Source organism: Oryza glaberrima, chromosome 5 (genome assembly GCF_000147395.1).
Source record: "Oryza glaberrima chromosome 5, OglaRS2, whole genome shotgun sequence".
NCBI classification, from domain to species: domain Eukaryota; kingdom Viridiplantae; phylum Streptophyta; class Magnoliopsida; order Poales; family Poaceae; genus Oryza; species Oryza glaberrima.
This window is the reverse complement of record NC_068330.1, coordinates 7,622,201-7,647,275: the sequence shown is the minus strand read 5'-3', so window position 1 is coordinate 7,647,275 and position 25,075 is coordinate 7,622,201. Positions and strand designations below refer to the sequence as shown.

At 44.0% G+C, this 25,075-nt stretch overlaps 1 protein-coding gene across 5 annotated transcripts; it reads left to right on the top strand.

The window, feature by feature from the left end:
- Positions 1-479: 479 nt before the first annotated feature.
- Positions 480-23,353, top strand: LOC127774492 (disease resistance protein PIK6-NP-like). 5 transcript variants are annotated; one of them, XR_008017751.1, is made up of 11 exons: positions 485-1,641; positions 2,484-4,572; positions 5,579-5,698; positions 6,045-6,155; positions 6,242-6,418; positions 6,573-6,701; positions 7,767-7,862; positions 8,136-8,321; positions 8,512-8,684; positions 8,794-9,121; positions 23,220-23,353. XR_008017751.1 is itself a non-coding variant. In XM_052300752.1 (10 exons), exons 1-10 carry the CDS (start codon positions 731-733, stop codon positions 8,960-8,962), a joined length of 4,161 nt encoding a protein of 1,386 aa, XP_052156712.1. In that variant the 5' UTR covers positions 485-730; the 3' UTR covers positions 8,963-9,205. The 5 variants fall into 5 exon arrangements, 1 of the variants encoding a protein (XP_052156712.1); XR_008017750.1 differs by lacking the exon at positions 23,220-23,353 and adding an exon at positions 15,908-16,516; XR_008017749.1 differs by lacking the exon at positions 23,220-23,353 and adding an exon at positions 10,730-11,199.
- Positions 23,354-25,075: the final 1,722 nt, after the last annotated feature.

The window sequence follows — 25,075 nt, the reverse complement described above, 5'->3', positions numbered from 1 at the left end:
GTGGTTGTTATTTTTTCTTTTTCCTACTATATCGCCTTCTAGGGTTGCAGACTTGTAACTTATTTTCCTGCTCTATCAATACGAAATATCGCATTGTCATATGCGGATTGTTTAAACAAAAGTACTCCCTTCGTCCTAAAATATAAGCATTTTCAATACAGTAATAAGTCAAATATTTTTAGCTTTGACCATTACTAAAAGAAATAAAAAAGATAATCATATAAAATTGATGTTACTAGATTTATCATTGAACAAATTATTAAAATATGCTATACATTTTATTTAAAAAATCTTACTTTTATAGAAATAAAAAATCTTACTTTTATAGATATTGTTAGTTAAAATAGTATCTCAAAAATTATGTTAGGATTAAAAATATTTATATTTTAGGACGAAGGAAGTATACTCCAAGTCACAAATATCACAGAGTCAGCCAGTCAAGTGAGATGGTCCACCCTTGCAGATGCTGTCGTCCTCGCTAGTCAGTAGTCAGTAGTCACTACTCACTCACTCCCCTGCTGCTTTGCGTTAGCCATCCGGAGTGACTTCCATTCCGGTCTCACAGAAGTCAACCAACCCCTTCCAGGGGCTGGATCTGGCCGGCGAGCGGCAGGGACAGCAGAGCTGCGCGTCCCTCCTGCTTCAGGCCAAGAGGAGGCGGCGGATCTGGGGCGGGCGGGCCTTCCTTGCTGTCTACGACAGGCTTGTTCCCGACCCCCATTTTGCAAGCATGGAGCTGGCGACGGGGGCGATGAGGAGCCTGCTGCCCAAGCTGCTTCAGCTGCTCGAGAAAGAGTACGGCCTGCAAACGGGCGTGAGGGAGAAGATCAAGTCTCTCTCACGGGAGCTCGATGTCGTGCACGCCGTCCTCCGCAAGATCGGCGATGTGCCATCGGAGCAGGTCGATGAGCTGGTCAAGCTTTGGGCGCGCGATGTCAGGGAGGCATCCTACGAAATGGAGGACATCGTCGACACATTCTTGGTGCACGACGATGGCCCTGACCCCACCGATCCACACATGCTCCTGCGCCTCCGGAAGAAGTTAGGCAAGCTGTTCAAGAAGAGCAAGGCTCGCCGTAAGATCTCTAACCTGATCCAAGACATTAACAAGAAGTTCGAGCAGGTGAAAGCAAGGCATGTCAAGTACACAGTCGACAGCGTTGTCCTCAAGTCTCTAGCGGCAACGACCATCGATCCTCGTCTCCAGAATCTGTACAAAAGGGCAACAGAGCTTGTTGGCATTGACGGGCCAAGGGACGATCTCATAAACAAGCTATCCCTGGGGGGTGATGTTGATGTGTCCGACAAGAAGATGAAAGTCATCTCTGTCGTTGGATTTGGAGGACTCGGCAAGACCACTCTTGCCAAAGCTGTCTATGACCACTTCAAACCGCATTTCAAGTGCAGGGCTTCTGTTCCAGTCGACCAGAATCCTGACATGAATAAAGCATTCGATGACCAGGTTGAACCGCATTTCGAATGCGGAGCTTTTGTTCCAGTGGGTCGGAATCCTGACATGAAGAAAGTCTTTAGAGACATTCTCATTGATCTTGACAAGGAAAAGTACACGAATCCGAATATGATGGTGTTGGATGAAAAGCAGCTCATGGACGAACTCAAGGAATTCGTCAAGGAGAAGAGGTATGAGTGTAATCACCAATCCAATGACAGTCACTGCTTACGTTGTGACTTTGAATTCCAGTATCTGTACAATTCCTTCCTTATATCTATTTACTTTATTAAATAAAGGATGAAAGGAGCGCATTTTACATCTCAAGTCTAGAAAATAGTACAACGCTAATCGATGCAGATTGATTTAATACAGTCATGCATAAAAATGTAAATGTGTTTTCAGCAAGCAAAAACAGTTGTATAATATTCAGATATATTTTCTCATACAAATGAGTATTATTAATTTATTATCTAACCACGCAATCACAAGAAAATCATGCTAGTCATATTATTCAAACAAATTTAAACATATCAAGCTCATTTGCTCCCAAGAGTTGCAAAAAACAACCACATTAATGAGAAAAGAGAGACATTCATCATGTCGATTTTGGTAGGCCCAAGCTATATAATAAATTAATGATGTAGGTTAACTGGTTATTTGTTAGAGCTACTGCAAATTATATTTATATAACAACATGCAGTTGTATTTTTAGCACTAAGCACAAGACATACATCACATACAAACATTGGAGATGTAAGTACATGTCAGTTATCCTGCAAAAATATAAGTGCATGATTCAATTCATGATGTACAACCAGCTAATATAGCCAAGCCCAATTCAAACCGACTCCAATACTAACTGAATTGTAGTCTAAACAAACTTCAAAGAACTTAGCCAAATCAGATTCAAACTCTAAACTCAATTTTAACTGAATTTGATTCTGACCCCTAACTCTGACTGAACCAAGATTAACTTTGAACTGCACTGGTTTTCCTCCTGCTCTGATACTTCTATCCAATCATGACATAGGTGTTTCATTGTTATTGATGATATATGGGACAAGGAGTCATGGAAATTAATCAGATGTGCTCTGCAAGAAAGTGATTGTGGAAGTAGACTTGTCATAACTACTCGTATTTCTGAAGTTGCCACACATGCTGGTGAAGCTTACAAAATTCAGCCACTTTCTCGTGATAACTCTGAAAAATTATTGTATGCAAGAATAGTTGATGGTGAATGGAAGTATTTCGATAATCCATCAGCTGAGGCATGTGAAAAAATTTTGAAGAAATGTGGTGGTGTACCATTAGCTATCATTACAATAGCTAGTTTATTGGCCAGTAAACCAGGGGAGGACTGGTCTGAGGTCTACAACTCTATCGGTTTTGGGCATGAAGACAATGATGATGTAGGTAATACTAGAAGGATATTGTCTTTTAGCTACTATGATCTGTCTTCACATTTAAAAGCTTGCTTATTGTATCTATGTGTATTTCCGGAAGATCATGTGATAGAGAAAAATAGTTTGATATGGAAGTGGATAGCTGAAGGTTTCATCCATGAGGAACTAGCAGCAGGGTTAGGATTATTTGAGCTCGGGGAGAGGTGCTTCAATGAGTTGATAAATAGAAGCATGATCCAGCCAGTGGAGACAAAACATGAAGGGTATGTAGATGGTTGCTGCGTTCATGATATGGTTCTTGATATGATCCACTCATTATCGAGTGAAGAAAATTTTGTCACTGTATTGAATGGTGATGAGCGACAGAAACTTCCAGGGAGCATTGCTCGCAGGTTAGCCCTGCAGCGTGTTCTAGTGCACAAGGATGGTCAGCTAGCTAATATCACTCTGAAGAATGTGAGATCCCTTATTGCCAGTCAGTGCTTCGGTTCATTATGCCTACACACTCCGGTTTTACGTGTATTAGATGTGATAAACTGTGCAGAAAGTGAGACGCCTAATGTTTTGGAAGATAGGGACAAAACTATGCCAAGCCATCTTGGGAGTTTACTTCACCTGAGGTACCTCGGGTTAGTAGATACATATATCACTAAGCTGCCCAGGGAAGTAAGGTATCTCAAGTTTCTGCAGACACTGGATTTAAGGGGAAGTCGCATAAAGGAGCTGCCAGAGGAGGTGGGACTGCTGACACAACTTGTTTGCCTACGAGCTGATTGGGAAATAAGGGTGAAGATTGGTTTGATCGGTAAGTTGACCTCATTGCAAGAGCTTTGGATAGAGCCTGCTGCTGCTGTTTATGATGACGATGCTGCTTCTGTTGATGATGATGATGATGCTGCTGCTGTTGATGATACTATGAAGTCTACGATGAAGTTTGTGAATGAGCTGGGCCTACTGAGGGAACTAAGGGTGCTCCGGACTTATTTTGAGGATTTGAATGAGAGCATGGAGAGAGCTTTGTTGGAGTCCCTAAGCAACCTGCACAATATCCGGGACCTGCACATTGAGGGTCCACCCCTAGTGACAAGCAGTGCAAGATCTGTCTCCTGCCTGCATCTCCGATACCTGTGTCTGAATTGCTTTGTGTTCTCTGGACTGCCAGCATGGATTAAATCATCGCTTGCTCCGAACCTCTCCTGTCTGGATGTGGTTGTGCTAATTGTGAAAGAGCAGGACATGGAAACCCTTGCGAGGTTGCCAGAGCTCCGCTGCCTTGTGCTGCGTTCGCATGAGACCGAATTGGTTAGCATAAAGATTCATACTGAAGATGTTGGCTACTTTCAGAAGTTGAGAATCTTAAGGATACTTGGAACATCTATCTGGTTTGATCTGCACGGCAGCAAGTGCAACATCACAGACAATAGAAGCTTAGCATCTATTATCATGCCAAGTCTTGAATTCCTCGAGTTTGCTGTCCATATGCGGTTCCTGAAAGATGCAACCCAGCTTGGTTTTGACAAGCTGCTTAGCTTCGAGAAGCTTGGAAGAAGTTCGCTCCAGAAAGTCACCATAGTACTGAAATGTGGAGATGCCCGTCTGTCAGAGGTGGAGGAAGTGGCTGCTGCATTGATGAACTCAGCTGCGGTCCATCCCAAACACCCAACTGTTCAAACCAAATGGCAAGACGAACAAGCTGTGCTCTCACCCTACCAAGAGGTAGGAACTGATCATGCATGCACATTGATAGACCAACGTTGGTTCATCTTATTAATTCATTCCCATGTTGCTTTTTGTAGTAAAGGTAATTACTTCCCCTATATTATGCCTCACAAACTAGGAGTCGAATCTAGCCACTTCTAGTTTCTCTTCTTTTAATTAGTCCTATCTCCATTCCTTTCCCTTCTTTTATACGAGTAGAAAAATTCATGTCCTGTCTATCATTTGATATTGCAAAAAACGTACCTAGATGCATGTTTGGCCTTCAATTTGATTACAATATCTTTATGAGGTACAGGCCTCTTGAGGGCCTATGCTACTAGTTGCACCATGTTTATATTCGAGTTAAGTTACCAATGGTCCTTAAACTTATTCCTTCTTGATTTGAGTTCACGTTCTCGTGGATCAATATACACATGAGCGAGCAAACCGGAGGTATGCTACTTTAGCCTGCAGTAGCAAGTGTGCACTGGTGACCTGGTAGTGACTCCATCGGTTTAAACTGTCAGTGGGTGCCGGGCCGATTCCTCAGAGATACACCACCATGCAAATGTTTCTAACTTGGCTGATGCCTCAGTTATTCTTCTCTCCCACAGAATAACAATTTCCGAAATTGAAAACCCTGAGTATCTCTGGCTTGACTGTGTTCTCTAGTACTGGTTGACGTCTCCCCACCATCACTGTCCTCTGTGCCAATTCATTTCACTGCAGATTTCTTCATGACGTGGAGATGCTTCGACACCCATCTACTGCCGTGTCCTGCCACAGGAAGACCGTTGCTGCTGTTGAGCTTGGTTGGCCGTTGGATGAAGAAACTGGGAGAAAGAGGAAAAATAACCACTGTTTTTTTACCATGCAGCCCCTGATTGTGAATGCCCTTGGTTCCATTTGGAATGTGTGTACTGTAGTTGTATAGCCAGGAACTCATGAGTGGCCAGCTGAGTTTGCTGCACTTTCTTGTTCGTTTGCTGTTCAATATTATTTGCTAATTGTATTGAAAATGCAGGCATATATGCATGTGAGCAGAACCCCGGAGTTGGTAAATGAGGCCTGGAAGGCGAACATTGTTAGCTCTGGCCGTATTCGAGCACTGCGTATGCCAGTTACAGAAGCATCTTCAAGCAAAGTATGTTCAGCGATGTTTGCATGTGCATCTTTTGGTATTAGTACGTTGACCATGAAATATCAAGTTATCAACCTGAAACATAGGACCTTACATTCTATTTAATGCAAGGAAGATCACAGTATCTGTTGATATTTGCATGTAAATATTTCACAAGCGTCTATATTTGTTGATATTGACATTGGATGTGATTTCTCATTTTTGTGATGTAGCACACTAGAATTCAAAGCGATAGTGGTATAACTTATAAGCTGTATTCAGAGCGGTATACAATTCTGGCAGTTCACTAGAATATTCAGATCGGTATACAATTCTGATAAGCATTGTGTTTTATTTCTTTTCTTTATAGGTTATCTGTCTGTTTTATAGAAAAAGTGGGAAGGGACTTTTAGCTCTCAGCTCAAATGCTGTTCATAAGCTGTGGAAATGGGAGAGCAATGACAAGAATCCTGCTGGCATGGTTAGACAGGAGAACTAAATTATTTTGATTTCAACAGCGCAGTTCTGTTTGGTTGTTTTCTTAAAACCATCACTACCTTTTGTTAGTCCACCACATCTGTCCCACCTCAAGTGTGGCAACCGGAAAGTGACATTCTAATGAATGACACTGCTAATGGCAACCCTGAAGAAGCAGCTGCCTGCAGTCTACTATCCGAAAATGACTGCTATCTAATTTCTGCATCTGGTGGCAAAGTTTCGTTGTTCAACATGCTTAATTTCAAGGTATGTCTTCTTCAGTCATGTAACACAATAATCTGGTAATTTCATGATTGATCTCTCACAGGTCATGACTACTTCCGGAAAATATTTTTTATTTCATAGTTGCATCGATCATGGCCTTTCTTTTACTTAACTGATTTTGTGGAATCACTCACAGACCATGACTACTTTCATAGCACCTCCACCCTCTGCAACTTTCCTCGCATTCCACCCGCATGACAATAACATCATAGCTATTGGAACGGATGACTCTTCGATTCTACTCTACAATATCCGTGTTGACGAGGTGAGTGTTAGCCGTGCATCTCTTGTCCCCTGTTTGCATAAATCTCAAAAGTATTGGCAAAACTCACTATCTATGATTCCCACTGGAAGTGCAGTACCCATTGTGAAATAATATGTTCTCGTTTCAGACTATATATCTCCTCATCTTTTACTTATGTATCAGGATCTGGTGAGATTCTAAATGTTGTTTTACATATGTTCTTTTTTACATAATAAATTGTGAGCCTTTTATGGTCTTTGAGGAGATACCACAAGGTACACGCATTCTATAGCTATTTTGTGGTATCTCTTGGCAACAGTATGAAGAAAGTGGTACCCAGTATGACCCAAAAACCTCATATATTGTCAGCTCGACATTTGAAGATATGGGAAGTCATAATGATTGTAAATTTCATAATCTACTTAAGATTCATAATATGCTAAGCCTAAAAGATCACCTAATGCGGAATATTAGGGGCGATAACCATTGTTTGAAGCCATTGCACTTGTTGCGATTTCCTCTCTTGGAACCGGAGTGAAAGAAGAGGATGGAGTCTCTTGAACTGCTCTGGTGTTCGTTGGCGGCGTAGTAGTTTAAGCAGAGATGATGTGGCAGGCTGGCAGCGTCCTCCGGCCTCCACCTGCATCGGCCTGGAACTGTACCATGTTTCCCCTCCAGCGGTTTAGCTTGATCGGGATTACGTTATTTTTGTGTTGGTGAGATTTGAGACCGAGAGAAAAAGTTGTCACCTTCCTCTAGGGTCGGCCTCCCATTTTATTTTGCACTGAGGGGAATCGGGGGCTTTCCAAAAACATAAGGTTGTGGGCGCTACCAATCAATGCACGTGATTGCATAATTATGGTAATAATCATGAGTTAAAACATGTTAATCACGCGGCAATGGGTGGAAAACGGCAGTGCGCAATTGCCTCAAAGTTTTCATGCCGAGAGTCAATTTTCCCAACAATGGTAATTGATTGTTCGGTTCTTCCTATGTGGAGTCCTATACTTAATATACTAATTACCGTTTGTTTATATTTGGCAGCAACATGACAAAATATTGACTTATCTTAATCGAATTGCACAGGTTAAATGGGTGCTCAAGGGCCATCAGAAAAAGATAACTGGACTGGTATTCTCGCTATCAATGAATGTGCTTGTATCTTCAGGTGCTGATTCTCAGGTGTAAATTCTAATATATATCAAAGATTTTTGGACTGGCAATTTTGTTGTTTATTGAATGGATGCTGAGTTAAATGTAAGCTCGGTGCATATAAGCATAGCTTCAAAATCCATATTTATATGAGTCCCATTTCAGGCCATTCTTTAGTCCATTTTCCAAAAGATAAGAAATTAAAAAAAAATACATGCTTGATTGCATGGAAACTACGTATATTATACTTGTTTTTTTCTGAATCATTTTTTTTTTGTGTGTGCAATGAAATGGAATTTGCAGCTATGTGTTTGGAGTATGGAAGATTGGGCGAAGAAGAAATCCAGATATATCCAACCTCCATCTAATCATTCTGGAGCTTTAGTTGGTGATATAATGGTGCAGTTTCACTATGACCAAAAGCGCCTTTTAGTAGTTCATGAGAGCCAATTGGCGATCTACGATGTGGAGCTAGAATGCTTGTGCTCAGTAAGTTGTTCACAAAATTTATATTCAATGTATTTGCATCTATCACTTGCTATATGCAGTCTTGATTCGGTCTTGAGTAAACATGTTACATCATGCTAGCAGTGAGATAAATATTTATGATGCTCCTAACCTTCACAATATATTGTAATCATCACTGATATTTAACCTTTCATTGCTTGACAACGTGCAGTGGTTCCCAAGTGATCCACTCCCTGCTCCAGTTTCGAGTGCAGTATACTCATCGGATGGCTTATTGATCTACGCTGGATTCTGTGATGGTGCAATTGGAGTATTTCAAGTGGAATCTCTCATGTTACAGTGCAGGATTGCACCTTCTGCCTATGTACCATCTTCAGTTTCTAGGTATATGCAGTGTCCAACTCCAACAGTTTCTGTTTTTGTTTCGAGTCTGGTAATTTTAATGCTGGTGACCTGTTAATGTTGCCCTCTTGTTTCATCTTATCAACTCCAGCGGTGGTGAAATTGTGTATCCCATGGTTGTCGCTGCGCATCCCTGGAAGCCTAACCAGTTTGCAGTCGGCATGAGCGATGGTGCAGTTCATGTGCTGGAGCCGTTGGACACACCCGATGATATCATCAGCAATTCAATTCAGCAGGGGCGTTTTGGTGACAGCGGATGATGTGTGGACAGGGTGCTCAATACGGTTGGCAGGCTGGATGGCAATACTTGCTTGGCCTATGGTGATAGATTCTTTTTTTCGCCAGCCGGTCAAGAAAGGCAGACCAAATTTCATCAAGGGAAGAAGTACTTACTACAAACTAGAAAGCAAACTGGAAAGGTAGCCCGCGCATGCTTGTTATTTTGTTTAAAAACAGGTCTACCAAAATAAGTTTAAATTAAAGTTAGGTATTTTCCTTTTTAATTGATTGTTCATTGTTTTTTTTTAAAAAAAAATCTTGAGAAACTCGTATTGCTCATAAATGTATTTTTTTCCCTAAATATACATATATTAGATAGTGCTTCTTATACGTAGGACCCTACAATATTTTTAAGAAAACTACCTAGTCAATATTAGTCTTACAACGTAATTTAGTAGGAAACTTCTAATCATATTGTTATAAGAAATGCTATTGATTTTGTATTGACACCTTATAGGCTTCTATGTGCAAAGCGTGGAACTAAGTGAATTCGTTTAATTATCATTTACCTTCGTCTCTTGATGTGTCAAAGTGAAATATGACTTGTAGAGAAGCATAAATTTAAAAGAATAAAATGTTGTTAGGATGTAAAATTAGCCCTTTTTTTTTCTATAGCCAAGAGAGTAGATCGATTCAATACTACCTTTACGGGTTAAGTACTCCGATAAAATACTTCTATATGTAAAACCTTCAACGCTACCTTGTGGGTTGTGGGTTAAGTACTCCTATGTCTAAAAACATTACAAAAGTTATTTCTAAAGGTGGCGCATGTGTCTTAGGCAAAAGACTTACTAACTATGAGGCTGCACATTTGAGGAACATGTGGAAAGAATGCTTGCGAAAATTATTTGTGTAGGAGTGTGATGAGCATAATTGTTCATTCAATTAAAACGTTGGATAAGTGACTTAAAATTGTCATTTTACATTGATTGATTATGAAAATAATGATATTTGTACCCATATCATTGTTTTTCAGCAATCAATAGAACTTGACAGTTATTTTTGTGTTCCTTTAGGTATGTAGTAAATTGGCTACATATTTTATAACTTACTGTCCTTTGTTGGGATACACCTACTATTATTTTTCTATATGCTATGTCTCATTGTTTATTAATGGATGCCTTGGGTGCATGTGACACTATATATATTTCAAATAAAAAGCCTTCTCGAGTCTTAATTGATTTCGCAGTATGAGAGAGCTCATTGTCGTGCAGAGTGTGTGAGACTCCATATAGCTTAACAAGAACATAATTTCATAGCTAAAAATAACTCTGCATGCGTGATTATTATGTAGTGTGGTATGATTGTTTTCATGATTTAAATATTTTTACTCTAATTTTTTTTTGTTAAACATTAGGAATTTGTATGATCCAAACGATCACTCTGTCATTTTATTTTAGCTAACATGCATTGGGCATTTAGTGATTATATTTATATTGCATAATCTTAAATGCTAAGCCTACAATGCTTGCCCTATTTTATCTGTTTTGTTTGAAAGAATTAGCCATTTATACAAACATGGTAGTTTAAATACTAGGTTTCAAACGTTTAAGTTTCTAAAATAATAGGTAGATAAAGCTTTTAGACCAGTCATCACCTATAGTCCCAAGTTAGTTTGCCCACTCACGCTTTAGGTCCATAGGTGGTTTGGCCCCAGTTTTGTCCGACGTCAGGGTGTCCACGTCGGCACCTCTCTTTCCCCTCTTCTCTCCCTTCCTCCTCTATCTCTCTCTCACTTCTTTGCGCAGGCTGGCCGGCGGGGTGAGGCGGGAGAGGAGGGCGTCGGCGGCCGGTGATGGGCAACGCAACGGCGGTGACTGTGGCGACGCTTGAGAAGGCAGGAGGCCGGCAGGTCGGTAGGATGTCGGCGGGGCGAGGAGGGAGATGAAAAGGTTTGGCGGCTAGCGAGAGGCGATGCCGCAGCGGAGGTGACGAGGGTATAAATATGTACACCCGGGGTCATTGTAATTTATCTCTCGATCAATACTACTCTCGGCGCATCGCCACCCTCTTTTTTGAGGTTTTACTTAACAACTGGTGGAATTTGGCACCTGACGCGGGGCTGCATCGGTTCAGTTCGATCTCCGGCGAAGGGGTAAGTCCTACATTCCGTTGGTCTTGAATCTATCGGCTACATTGGTGTTGTTGAAGGCTGCATCGCTTCGATCTCTTGGATCGCTCTGGTTTGCTTGATATATTTGCCTACCTGATATCTCAATTCTATCTCTAATTGCATTGTGTTTAGAGATGCATCGGTTTAGTTGGGACTGTCTAGATTAGGTCTGATCTTCTGTCTTAGCCGATATATCTCTACAATCACAATGTTGTTATAGATATATTTATTATATCCATCACATTAGACAGATCTATCGGCTCATCGAGTATTAGATTATCATATATAATCTCGTGCTGCATCGGTTAGATCCAACCTACTAGATTGTTATTGTTAATATAATTCTTGTTAAGCCGATAGGTTCATGCTAATGTTTTATCACGGTGCTAGCCGATAAGTTATCTGGATGTTACATCTTCTTATAAAGATTACATACAAATTATATTTAGCCGATTGCAAGAAAGGTTTCACTGTTTATCTAAATCGATTGGATTTTATGACATCGGACTTTTAGCTGATGTATGCTTTAACCATCGGATCAGTACTTATATGTAATGCTCTGATTTTCGTTCGGGATTAAAAATCAATTCTAGAAATTATATTAAAAGTTAAAGCAATTCAATCAAGTGAAATTATAGAGGGAATTAAAATTTCCTTCAAAAATCATGGCCGGGAATATTTTGTAACATTCTCTGCGCCCTAATATATTCTCTCGAATTTGCTGCGAATTTTCGGAGCTCAAGAAGTAATTTTAAAGACACAAAGTTCATTTAATCAATTATATTAAATAGAAAACCAATTAAAACTCCTTCTATTCTCCTTGGGCCATTTTCGGCCCAAATCCCCCTTCCCTCTTGCGGCCCATGCCCCCCCTTTCCCCGGCCGGCCTATCCCTCTCCCTCGGCCCAGCCCTTTCGCCCCCCTTGCAAAGTCTACTTTGCGTCCCTCTTCCGGACTCCTGTCACCCTCCCTCGCCCATACGTGGGACCCATGGCCCCACCTGTCATCCCCTTCCCCTTCCTCCAGCCACCTCGCCAGCAACCGCCAGTCGCTGCCTCCTCCCACATCGCCACTTCGCCCGCACGCCTCGCCGCCTACTTCGCGCGTGCCACCGCTATCCCCGCCCCACTCCTCCACTCCGCACGCGCCGCACCGCACCCGTGAATCGGCGCAGATTCGGTTTTTCAATCCGCCGCCCCCCTCTCTCTTCCCCCACGTCGCCGGCCGTTGCCGCCCCGTCGGCCACGACCTCCGCCCCCGAGCTCAATAAAATGCACCTTCGTGCTCCCCTCATCTGTTTCCCTCTCTCTCTCCCAAGCTTCCCCATGCCCATAACCACCTCCTCCCCGTGAAGCCGTGCGCCGCCGCTCACCGGAGTGCTCCAGCCGCCGCTTCTCGCCGCCCTAGCCATCGCCCCGCCAATCCGCTGCCACCATCAGCTCCGCCATCCCACGCCGCCCGTCGGCCACCGCTCCATTCCCCCAATCCACCGGCGTAGCACTACTCCCCCCACCAAACCGAGCCGGCACTGCAATCCGCCGTGTTCCGGCCGCCGCTTCTCGCCGCTCTAGCCACCACCGTGCTGTGCCGCCACGACCTCCGACCTCGCCGCACCAAGGGCTACCTTAGCCGTCCCTCGCTCGCCGCGAAACACTGCCATAGTGCCGATTCCGCCGCCAACCCGAGGCTGCCGCCGCATTCGTTGCCTTTGATCGACGATTGCCGTCGACCGCGACCACCCCGGACCGCGCCGCTCGCTCCGTTGGTGTCGCAACGTCGTGCCGCGCCCCGTCCACCCCTCTGCCCTTGGAAATCACCGTTGGAACTCCGCCAGTGCCGTCGACCCACGGGTGCCGCCTCCAACCCCTCAATGCCGACGCTCTCCTTTGCCGCACAGCCGCCATCTCCGCTCGGTGCGTCCCCTTCCTCCCTCCCCGCCTCAACCGCCTTCTCTCGGCCCTGCTCATGCCGCCGCTGCTCGCCGCCGGCGCTATTGGGCCCGGTCGCCGCTAGCCGGCGGCAGGCCGGCCGCTTTCCGTGTGCGCCTGCCCGGCCGCGCCGCCCAGCCGCCCTCGGCCGATCTGGGCCATCAGGTGCGTGCCCGCGTGGCCGATCGCCGCCATGGACTTAGTCCACGGTGGACCGCCCCTCCCCTTTGGCTGATGCGTGGGGCCCGTATTTGGTGGACTCAGTCCACAACCGTCCCACTGTTGATGCAATAACCTTATTTTTCCTTTAAGAAAATAAATAATTATTGCATAATAAATCGGTAATAATTCTAGAAATTCATTTAAATAGCTCAAAACTTCTAAAATTCATATTTAAATCGTCCTCAAATCTGTTTCTTCCGTGCCAAAGAATGGTGACAAATCAACCACATTGAATGTGTTACTAACTGCGTAATCACCGGGAAGATCTATCTTGTAAGCATTGTTAGTGATTTTCTCCAAAACCCTGAATGGCCCATCTCCATGTGGCATAAGCTTGGACTTCCGCTTCTCTGGAAAACGATCCTTACGAAGGTGCACCCAAACTAATTCACCGGGTTGAAATAGCATCTTCTTTCTGTGTTTGTTTGCCTTTGCAGCATAGGACTGAATTTTCCTCTCAATGGTCTCCTTCGTCTTCTCATGCATTTTCTTCACATAATCTGCACGCTTTGTTGCTTCCATATTGGCACGTTCTTGAAGTGGCAGGGGCAGCAAATCAAGTGGTGTGATTGGGTTGAAGCCATACACGACCTCAAACGGACTAAGTTGAGTAGTAGAATGTACCACCCTGTTATATGCAAACTCCACATGTGGCAAACAATCTTCCCATTCTTTCAAGTTCTTCTTAATCATCGTTCTCAGCAACATAGAAAGTGTTTGATTCACCACCTCCATTTGTCCGTCAGTTCGGGGGTGACAAGTCGTTGAAAACAACAACTTAGTCCCAAGCTTAGCCCACAAAGTCTTCCAAAAATAACTCATAAACTTGACATCACGATTTGATACAATAGTGCGAGGTACTCCATGCAAGCGTACAACCTCCCTGAAAAACAAGTCAGCTACATGCGACGCGTCGTCGCTTTTGTTACAGGGAATAAAGTGTGCCATTTTTGAAAATGTATCAACAGCTACAAATATTGAATCCCTCCCCCTCCTTGTCCTAGGCAATCCTAGAATAAAGTCCATACTAATATCCTCCCAAGGTGCATTAGGAACAGGTAATGGAGTGTACAAACCATGGGGATTCAATTTCGATTTTGCTTTATGACAAGTGACACACCTTTGCACATACCTCTCAACGTCATGCCTCAACTTAGGCCAATAGAAATTCTCAGATAGCAGCATTTAGGTCTTTTCTCTTCCAAAATGTCCCATCAAACCTACTGCATGTGACTCCTACAACAAAAGCAAACGCACAGACGATTCTGGAACACATAGCTTGTTAGCACGAAATAAAAACCCATCATGCACATGATACTTCTCCCAGCCTTTCCCATCCAAACACTTAGAATATGGATCTGAAAATTCGCTATCCTTAGCGTACAATTCTTTCAAACTCTCTAAACTTGAAACTTTCACGTCTAATTGAGTCAAAAGCACACTCTTGCGAGATAAAGCATCAGCAACCACATTCTCTTTTCCTTTCTTATATCGCACAATGTATGGAAAGGACTCAATAAACTCAACCCACTTAGCATGCTTACGGTTCAGATTAGCTTGGCCTCTTAAATATTTCAAAGCTTCATGATCAGAATGAATAACAAACTCCTTCGGCCAAAGATAATGTTGCCAAGTTTCCAAAGCACGTACAAGAGCATAGAGTTCTTTATCATAAACAGGGTAATTCAATTGTGCACTACCAAGCTTCTCACTAAAATATGCAATGGGCTTACCTTCCTGCATCAAAACACCACCAATACCGATTCCACTTGCATCACATTCAATCTCAAAAGTTTTAGTGAAATCAGGTAAAATAAGCAATGGTGCTTCAGTTAGCCTCTTTTTCAGCTCACAAAAAGTATCCTCTTGTGCTTTTCCCCATTCAAAAGACACACCTTTTTTTGTTAACTCATTTAACGGGGCTGCAATAGTGCTAAAATCTTTCACAAAGCGCCTATAAAAACCAGCAAGGCCATGAAAACTACGCACTTGACTAACATTCACAGGTGTAGGCCAATTTTTAATTGATTCAACCTTAGATTCATCAACTTATACACCCTGTCCATAAACAACATATCCAAGAAACACCACCTTTTCTCTGCAAAAAGTGCACTTTTCAAAGTTAGCAAACAAGCATTCAGACCTAAGCATCTCTAGCACTTGCCGAAGGTGAGCAAGATGTTCCTCCATTGTTTTACTATATATCAAAATGTCATCAAAGTACACTACCACAAATTTCCCAATGAAAGCCCTTAGAACATGATTCATCAGACGCATGAATGTACTTGGTGCATTAGTCAAACCAAAAGGCATTACTAACCACTCATACAATCCAAACTTTGTTTTAAAGGCAATTTTCCATTCATCCCCTTCTTTCATTCGAATTTGATGGTAACCACTATGCAAATCAATTTTAGAGAATATGACAGCACCACTAAGTTCATCTAGCATATCATCAAGCCTAGGAATAGGATGGCGATATCTAACAGTAATGCTATTAATTGCTCTACAATCAACACACATGCGCCATGTACCATCTTTCTTTGGAACAAGAATAACAGGGACAGCACAAGGACTAAGGCTTTCACGTACATACCCTTTGTTTAGAAGTTCTTGCACTTGTCGCTAAATTTCTTTTGTTTCCTCTGGATTGGTATGATAAGGTGGACGGTTGGGAAGAGATGCCCCAGGAATCAAGTCAATTTGATGTTCAATACCACGAATTGGTGGCAAACCAGCTGGCACTTCTTGTGGAAACACATCATCATACTCCTGCAAAACATGAGAGACCACACTAGGAAGAGATGTTAACTCATTAGTAGAAATCAGTGCATCTTTGTATAGCAAGACAAAGTGCAACATAGTGGGATCATCTCTCATTTCTCTCATTTCTGATTTTGTGGCTAACATCACAAGCTCCTCTCCTTCACTTTTCTTTTTACCACTTTGTTTTGGCTTGTGGCTCTCACTCACCGATTTGTGGATAACAATCTTTTGCTCTCTTTTTTTCTCACTCTCAACAACAACTTCTAGCTTTTGGCAATTCTCATTTATAATTTGTGAAGGAGTCATAGGTGGCAGCACTATGTCCTTTTCTTTCCACCTCAACTTGTACTGATTTGTACGGCCATCATGTTGCGCCGCACGATCATATTGCCACGGCCTACCAAGCAGCAAGTGACACACCGTCATTGGCACCACATCACACTCCACAGTGTCACAATAGTCCCCAATCTGAAATGTTACTTGCACCATGAATTGTATCTTCACTTCCCCACAATCACTAAACCATTGCACATGATACGGATGAGGATGACGCACCAGATTCAAACCAAGCTTGTCGCACATCTCCTTACTAGCTAGGCTATGACAACTACCACCATCAATGATTACTTTGCATACCTTGCCATCAACTTTTGCCTTGGTCTGAAATAAATTGCATCGTTGTTCATGATCAATCTTGGGCTGAACCGTCAAAACTTTTGGAGTAACAAGTGAAGGTCCCTCTTCAAAGTCACAATACACAACACCATTTTCCTCATCCTCCTCTTGAGCATCATCAAAATGCGTCAAATCAGCAGCTGGATCATCCTTATCTTCACTTGTTGATTCATATTCACCATCCTCCAAAATCAGCATTGTCTTATTATTTGGGCAGTCCTTCTGCATGTGACCACGTCCAAGGCATTTGAAGCAATGAATATTGCTACTCTTTGGCGTAGAACCCACCGAAGAGGTGCTGCTACCTGTAGGAACAACAAATTTCTTGCTTGCACTTTGTGTACTCTCCTCTTTCTTACTTGCTAAATTGAGAGAAGGAGAGTTGCTGGAGATGAAGTTCTTGCTCAAGTTAAACTTTGGGGTCGGTCTACCCCCACAGGACAAAGAGCGAGCAGTAAATAAGGTGTTGCGTGCCACCTTTGCATCTTCTTGCACTTGATGCTCTGCCTTTGTAGCTTGGTGCACCAATTGCACAATAGTGTTGTATGTCTGAAAATTGACTATGCGTTTGATGGGATGATTTAGACCAACAAGGAAACGTGCCATTGTTTGCTCTTCATCTTCCTTCACTTTGGCTCGAATCATGGCTTTCTCCATCTCCTTGTAGTACTCTTCTACAGAGCGTGTCCCTTGCCTCATATTCTGCAATCTTTCAAAAAGATCACGCTTGTAGTGACTAGGAACAAATCGTGCACGCATCTCATGCTTCATCTCTACCCATGTAGCAACAGCAGGTTCATCGTGTTCCTCCCTTTGGTTCAGCACTTGCTCCCACCAAATCAGAGCATACTCATCAAATTCAAGTGATGCCATGTGTAGCTTTGTTTCTTCTGTGTAGTTGCGCATACGAAATATCTTATCAACCTTTAATTCCCAAGTGAGATACTCCTCAGGATCATTGGTACCACAAAATTTTGGTATGGTAACCTTGAGTTTTCCAAATCTGTCCTCACGCTCGCCATTGCGAGCACGATGCCGTTGGTGCCCATCATCTTGATCCAACGCGAAGTCTGCATCAACATCATCTTCATGTGCACCGATAGCATGGCCACGACCAGCACGGCCGCGGCCCCTCCCATTGCCACCATTACCACGTCCACGCCCATGTGGACGCATGGCGTGTGCAGCAGCAATATTGCGTCTTTGTTGTGCTTGACGTTTCTCACGAGCAGCAGCATCACCATCCGTCTCATCAAGCAAGGATCCATGGACACTATCATCCTCAACATCAGGCCTCAGAAGATGTTCAAGATCTTGAACAATATTTTGCCTCAATTGCTCCATATTGTTGTTCACTTGCACCTCAAAATCTTGAATAGTCTTTTCGAACTTCTGTGATAGTTCATCTGTTCTCCCCTCTAGAGTGTCCATCCTGGAATTCATCTCCCTTCGCAACACATCTCTTAATGCATTGTATTGGAGACGGGTGATTGGTTCATTGTTATTACCATCCTCTTCAACATCTTCAGTTTCTCCTATTCTTGCCATGGTTAGTTATGAAAAAATTCCTATATGCAGCAGCGAATAGAAAGAAAAAAAAATTGTGGAATCTCTCAACTACACCCTTCTTACCAATCGATGTTCTTACCCTTCCTTTCTTGAGATGAGGGGCTGATTACACCTTGATGGTAGTAGACAACTCAAAGGTGATGGTTAGGCGAACTCACAGTTCAGGAGCAATTGCACAAGTAGTAAATATGTGGAGCTTGGAGGGCTAAGTGTTGGTCCTAGCAATTCTAAATTCAAGATATTTTCTTGTTAAGTAGTAATCCAAGCTAGAACAAAATGCCTAGTAGCTGATCACAAGATATAAATGAAGTGTACAGCACTCACACGCAACGATAATGGGACCTATGCAACCAAGAAGAGAGCTACACAAAATGGATATGAAATCAAAAGCTCATGTTTCAAAAGTACAAGGAGAGACGCTAGCTGATTGCTCAAAATCTGAATTGGGCTACCAGATTTGCACAAAACAAATAAAGACTAACTTCTGAAATAAACAATAGATGTGGTGACGCAGCACTTCTCTTTTTTTTTAATCCTTCTTGTTATTTTTTTTGCTTTCTCTTTTTTTTTGAACTCTTATACTTCTTTTTTTTTTGCCACTACGATCAGCACACCGGATTGAACAATATGGGTATGACTGTAAAAATACAACCGTGCAAAGCCCAAAAGCAACTTCCTACAGCTAGTCTCAATGGGTTCAAAAGTATTCGCAAAGGATAGAATAGGCTCACTATTTTTTTTGTATTATTGATATATGGAATAGCACACAAACTGAAATAAGACTCAAACAAAACTCAGAACAGCCACTAACTTTGTTGTGTCTGAAACACGCAGATAATGGCCGAATTAAGATGTCGACCAGAGATAATGATTTGTAGGACACCACGTGCTCTTTCCAAAAAGTATTTAAACACTGATTTCCGACCCTCTATGCAACTTTGATGACTATTTTACTGAACGAAATACGCACTGAAATTTCAGAACGCGACAAGAAACAAAATCAAGCAAACAAGATAAATTGATATAGGCTCAAGTGTAACACGAAGGAACACTAAGATCAGCAACCAAACACAAGTCTAATGGATTAAAACCTAACAAAAAAAACTAGAACCAGATTGCAAACTATGGGCTATTTTTTTTAGGGTTTTTGTGTATAGGATAGAAATAAAATATGTAGCTAGGGTAAAAGATCCTACCGAGACAACCGTGCTCTGATACCAAGATGATATGGGGTAAGCCTGACCTTCTCGACGTAGGATCCGGATACACCGTGAAACCTCACGAACTGGATGAACAACACGCTGCCCGTGCAACGCACCTTTCACCATGAATTCGCAAAACCACACGCTTTGATAGGTTGATACACTTGACCACGCAAAAGTGGATCTATTGCCCCCTCAATTCCCTGCAAGGAAAAGCAAGAACAATCTATGGCAGAACTCTCAATCCCTCTCTCTAGTTTGGCAGCGGCGGCACAAAACCTAGGAGAAGAACAAGAGCAAATTTGCTGCAATTTTCATTAGAATAAATATGGTCTAACCTTTCTGGTCGAGCACAAGTGTCACGCCTAGAAATTCACGAACCAGAATTTCCAAGCTGAATGTGTATTAAACCCCTGTCCAGGACCAGCCAGGGTACACAAACGACAATCGTTGACATACAGATCCACGCCTGACAAAAATATAAAAGATTACAAATGCAGCGGAAAAGATAAAAGCGAGCTAAGCCTGAAGACTTGACTCCTGCAGCGGCGATTCCATTCCACAGGCATCCTTGACGGCAGCGACGAAACCAACTTCTTCGAGACATCTCCAACTGAGAAGAACTTCAACTCTGGTGTGGGGGAAAAGAGAGCAAGACTGAGTACTACCTACTGTACTCAACAAGTCATACCGGAAGAGAAGGTATGATGCAGGATATATCCAAGGGAGGCAAAAGGTTATTTTGCATAAAGCTAGCATTTAAAAGCAGTAGTTGAAAGCAGTAAAACAGTTGCAGTAATTAATCAATATTAACCAATCACTGTTCAACGCTACACCACGTTGCAACAGGCCCAACCAACCACCTGAACTACACCAGTTTATTAGCTAACTAGGGGTGGGACTAATCACGGTGAATCTGGTCGACCGCCCATAACCGCGGGCACGGCTATTCGAATAGTTTTACTCTGATCAGAGGTGTACAACTGTACCCACAAGACACAGCCCCATGACATGTTTCCGTGCGCTGACATGCCACCACGACATACCAGAAAGAGGCCGTGACAGGACCTGTCACACCCTAAAAATCCCAAATATATAAATGGTTGTCTAAATTGGAATTATTAGAATTTATTTTAAAAGCCTAGAAGAGAAGATCTAATTTTAAATAATAAATTCCAATATAAAATGTGGCCAGATAAAATTTCATTAAATACTTTGCTTAATTCTATAATTCCTAGGTTTTTCTGGGATTTATTTGAGCTAAGGAAGTATTTTTAATAAATGGAATTGCATTTCATGAATAATTTAAATTGAAAAAGGTTTTTAAAAGTCTCTTTTGGCTTTGGGCCGAAAGTCGGCCCAAAACCCTCTCTCTCTTCCTCGGCCCAAGCCGGCCCGCAGCCGCCCGCTCGCGTGCGCGCGTCCGCTCGCTGACAGGTGGGGCCCACCTGTCAGTCTTCGTCTTCCTTGCGCCGCCGCCGCCGCCCGATTCCTAGCGCCGTGCCGCCGCCGTCTCCTTCCAAATTCGGCCGCGTCTTTCCTTCTCCGGTGAAATCAATTGAGGGGAAATGATCCTCGGGATCTCCTCTACCTTTTCCCTTTTGGAAACATCGTCTAAATCGCTTTGGAAATTCGTGGATTCGATCTCGAATCGGATTCGTCTCTCTCTCTCGAACCCTAGACCTTTCCTTCGCGTCGCCGGCCGCCGTGGGCCTTCGCCGCCGCCTCCTTGCCCCTATAAAAGGATCCCCAGGTCCTCCGCTACCCGTCGCCACCCTCGCCTTCGCCTCTCGTCGCCGGTAGAGCCCTAGCACCGTATAGCTTAGCGCCGCCGTCGCCGCCGTCGCTCCAGCCGTGCGCCGCCGTCGCTCCGGTCCTCGCCGTCGCTCGGGGAGGCCGCCGTCGTGATCGCCAAGTCGTCGCCGACCTCGTTCGCCCCTCCGTCGTCGCCGTAGACCGCCGGAACACCGTCGCCGTCGTCAAGCCGAAGGTCGCCGCCGCTTCTTCTTCGCCGCCGTCGCCGTCCGTTGCTCCTCCGCCGCTTCTTTGGTCACCGGTGAGTTCGCCGTGCCGTCCGCTACCTGTAGGTGCCTTCCGTTCGTGTTGTCGCGCCGTCGTTTGCCGGCGAGCATGCGCGCCCGAGCTGCCGCCGGTGGTGACGTCGTCGCTGACGTCATCGTCGTCGTCCATCCGTGAGCCGCGGTGGACCCGATCGATCTCGGCCGTCCGTTTTGGATGGATCGATCTCGGCTGTCCAATCTTGTGAACCGTCGCCGTGTGCCCGGTCCACCGCAAACCCTAGCCGCTGACGCAATAATGCCCTTTTTCTTTTCAAAAATAATTCATTATTGCGTCATAATTCAATTAAAATCCATATAAGTGTTTTAATCCGATTTAATCTTTAAAAATTCATAACTAATTCATCTTAGCTCGGATTTAGTTGGTTCAAGTCTCTAAATTTTTCTAAAATTGAGATCTACATGTTAAAAATATCCACATGTACTGTTCATGGTTGTTTATGTGCTGTTTTGGTGTTTTTTCTCTTTTCTGTTTAGATTCCAACGTTCCCGGAGAGTCTGAGTTTGCGGGAGAAGATTTTGAAGAGTTCCAAGGCCAGCAAGGCAAGTCACCCAGATCCCAAAACAACCCTTTGGGCATGTTGATCCCGTTTAAAGCTATCGTTTTTATTCAACTATTGCATTTATTTTCGAATGTCATTGGGTGGAATTAACCTATTGTTTGTTATAGCCCTTTAATTCTTGATTACTTTTTTCCTTGATACCTTGGGTTTTTATAACTTGACTAGTTGGGCTTTATATATTGGTTCAGCTAGATATTGGATGTGATTGCTTAGCCATGCTTAGAAACATTAGCACACTATTGGGATAACTTATAATTCACTATTATTTAATGATGGCTTAATGATAGTTCATGATGGTTAATCCTGATTAGTTAATTAATTGATTTGCCAACTAAAATCTGATAATGGTGGGTTGTGAGCACATGATTTTGATGGTCGTGCTCATGACAATTAAGGACCGGTTCACGAGTTTCGGTTGTGAAACATTAACCGTGCCAACCACAAGCCAGCATGGGCAACGGCTTTACCTTTTGTATAGCATGGTTCATTGCGGGGCACCAGACTGAGAAGTGGCGGAGATAAGCCCACGAGGGTCGCTGGGGAGTCCATGCCTTGTTTATAAGGGGGTGATTATGATCCAGGAACGGTGCGCTGTGGTGGATTGTGTTGTGCGAGGGGTACTGTCACAGCTCCTTTCCGAGGTACCGTGGTGGTATCAAGGCGCATGGTGATATGTCGTGGGGCTGTGTCTTGTGGGTACAGTGGTACATCTCTGGCCAGAGTACAACGATTCGAATAGCCGTGCCCGCGGTTATGGGCGGGTCTAACAATGTCTTTCGTGATTAGTTTCACACTTCTCACCATTATAAAAGATGCTATAACTGGTAATAATTTGATTAGCTCCTGGTTTGGAATGGTATATTCCTGGTTTGGAGATAGAACTGTGCAGCCGGGATTGGTTGTTCAGAATGGTTGGGCCTATGCAACAGGGTATGTTGTATAGCGTTGGGTTAATATTGTTTAATTATTACTTAACTGTTTTATTAAATTCTGAAATGTTTATTAAATATTGTTTATGCAAACGAAACCCTACTATGCCATCCTTTGTTATCCTGTGCACTTGCATATTTGCTGCGTGGCTTGCTGAGTATGTCATATACTCACCTTGCAATCATTCATCAGAGGAGGAATTCTTCAGTGATGCTGATGGTGTGGAGGATTAGGTGTAGCCCTGGTCAAGCTGCCTGTGGAGTGGAGTCGTCTGCGCCGTTTATCTTATTTTCCGCTGCTTAGATCTTTATTGATTGAGAGGAACTATCTACCTCTGTAATGACATTTTATTCGCTTATTAATTAGAGTAATAATTGTACTCTATTATCAATTTGTTATTGTGTGCCTCGGCTGATTCCTGGACGAGGGTTCACACACATGTAAGCGTTTGGAATTTTGGATAGAAATTCCGGGCATGACAGGATCCTTCGCATAACCCCCTCTAACCGATCGCACCACACCTTTGGGTTCGCCCCCGTCCCCAGCAGGCAACGGGCAGCCCCCCTCTCGTGCCGCGGTGAATCCGGAAGCCGATCAACCGGTCACCCCGGCCGACCCAACTCCATCACGCCCACCCTCGCCTGGGTACGTCGGCTAGAGGAAAGCTACACTACAAGCCCAGCCGTTGCCCACGCTGGCTTGTGGTAAGTACGATAAGTTCTTCTAGGGTTTCCCGCGAACCGGTCCTTAATCACCATGGGCACAACTAGCAAAACCATGCACCCACAGCCCACCATGTAGTGTATTTTAATTAACTAACACCATTACGGTGGCATTAATCCAAAGCTATACCAATAATCAAAGTCTATGCATTAATGTGATCCCCCTTTGTGTACTAGTTGAACTAAGCATGGCTAACCATTTCCTAAACCAACATCTAGTCATTTTAAAACCCAAGTTACCAATGGCATAAGGTAAACAATATATGGCTGAGTAGTAGGACCCATCCCACATGATATTGTAAAAGAATGCAACATTTAATAGAAATACGGGACATTTGTAAATTGGGTACAATATGATCAATTGTAAAGCATGACTTGCCTTGCTCTCGCACTGATGAGACCACAGCAACGTCTTCGAGGAACCGTGGATCGACGAAACGGCCGAAATCTACGCGACAAACAAAGCACACAAGCAAAACATGTTATAAGTCTACTAAAACAGGAAACACAACCATTTTTAATGGATTCTATGCATTTTTATGAATTTACTGAGACTTGAATGGACTTAATCGGAGCTCAGATGAATTAGTTATGAATTTTAGAAGATTCTCTGTGTTTATTACTATAAAAGAAAAAGTCCTTAATTAATTATTGCGCAATAAAGGTCCCTGCTGACATCATCCAAGGGAGGGTGGTGGCGCCGACAGATAGGCCCCACTTGTCATAGACTCAAGGGCGCCGGTCCACTGTGGACCGAGTCCACGGGACCGAGGAGAGGTGAACCACGTGGCGCACACGTGGAGCCGACGTGGCACCACGTGGTCGGCCATGCGGGCCACGGGATGGACGGCCACGATCCGCCGAAAGGCAGATCGGGCGGCTGGGGATGCGCGTCATCCAAGCCGGCCCGGGCATGGCGCACGGCGGCGTCATCCGGCTACCGGCGACCGGCGACTGGCCGGCGACTCGGGTGGCCGGCGACGCGGGTGGCGGCGCATCGCGGCGACGCGGATGTGAGGAGCGGCGGTGCTAGCGAGAGGAAGGAAAGGGGGAGGGGGTTCTCACCGAGGGGTTCGGCCGGCCGGAGGGAGGCGACGACGAACGGCGACGATGAGCGACCGAGAGACGGCGGCGAGGGGCGGACGAGCTCCGGAACCACCTAGGGAACACAATGGGAGGGATTAGAGGGAGAAGGGTGGTCCACGGCGAGAGGAAAACATGGCCGAAGGCGGCGGCAATGGTGGAACCTCACCGGGGCGCGGGAAGAAGCGGGCTTCGGCGGTGGAACTCGACGGAGGGGAGGTGGACGAGGTGGACCTCGGCCGC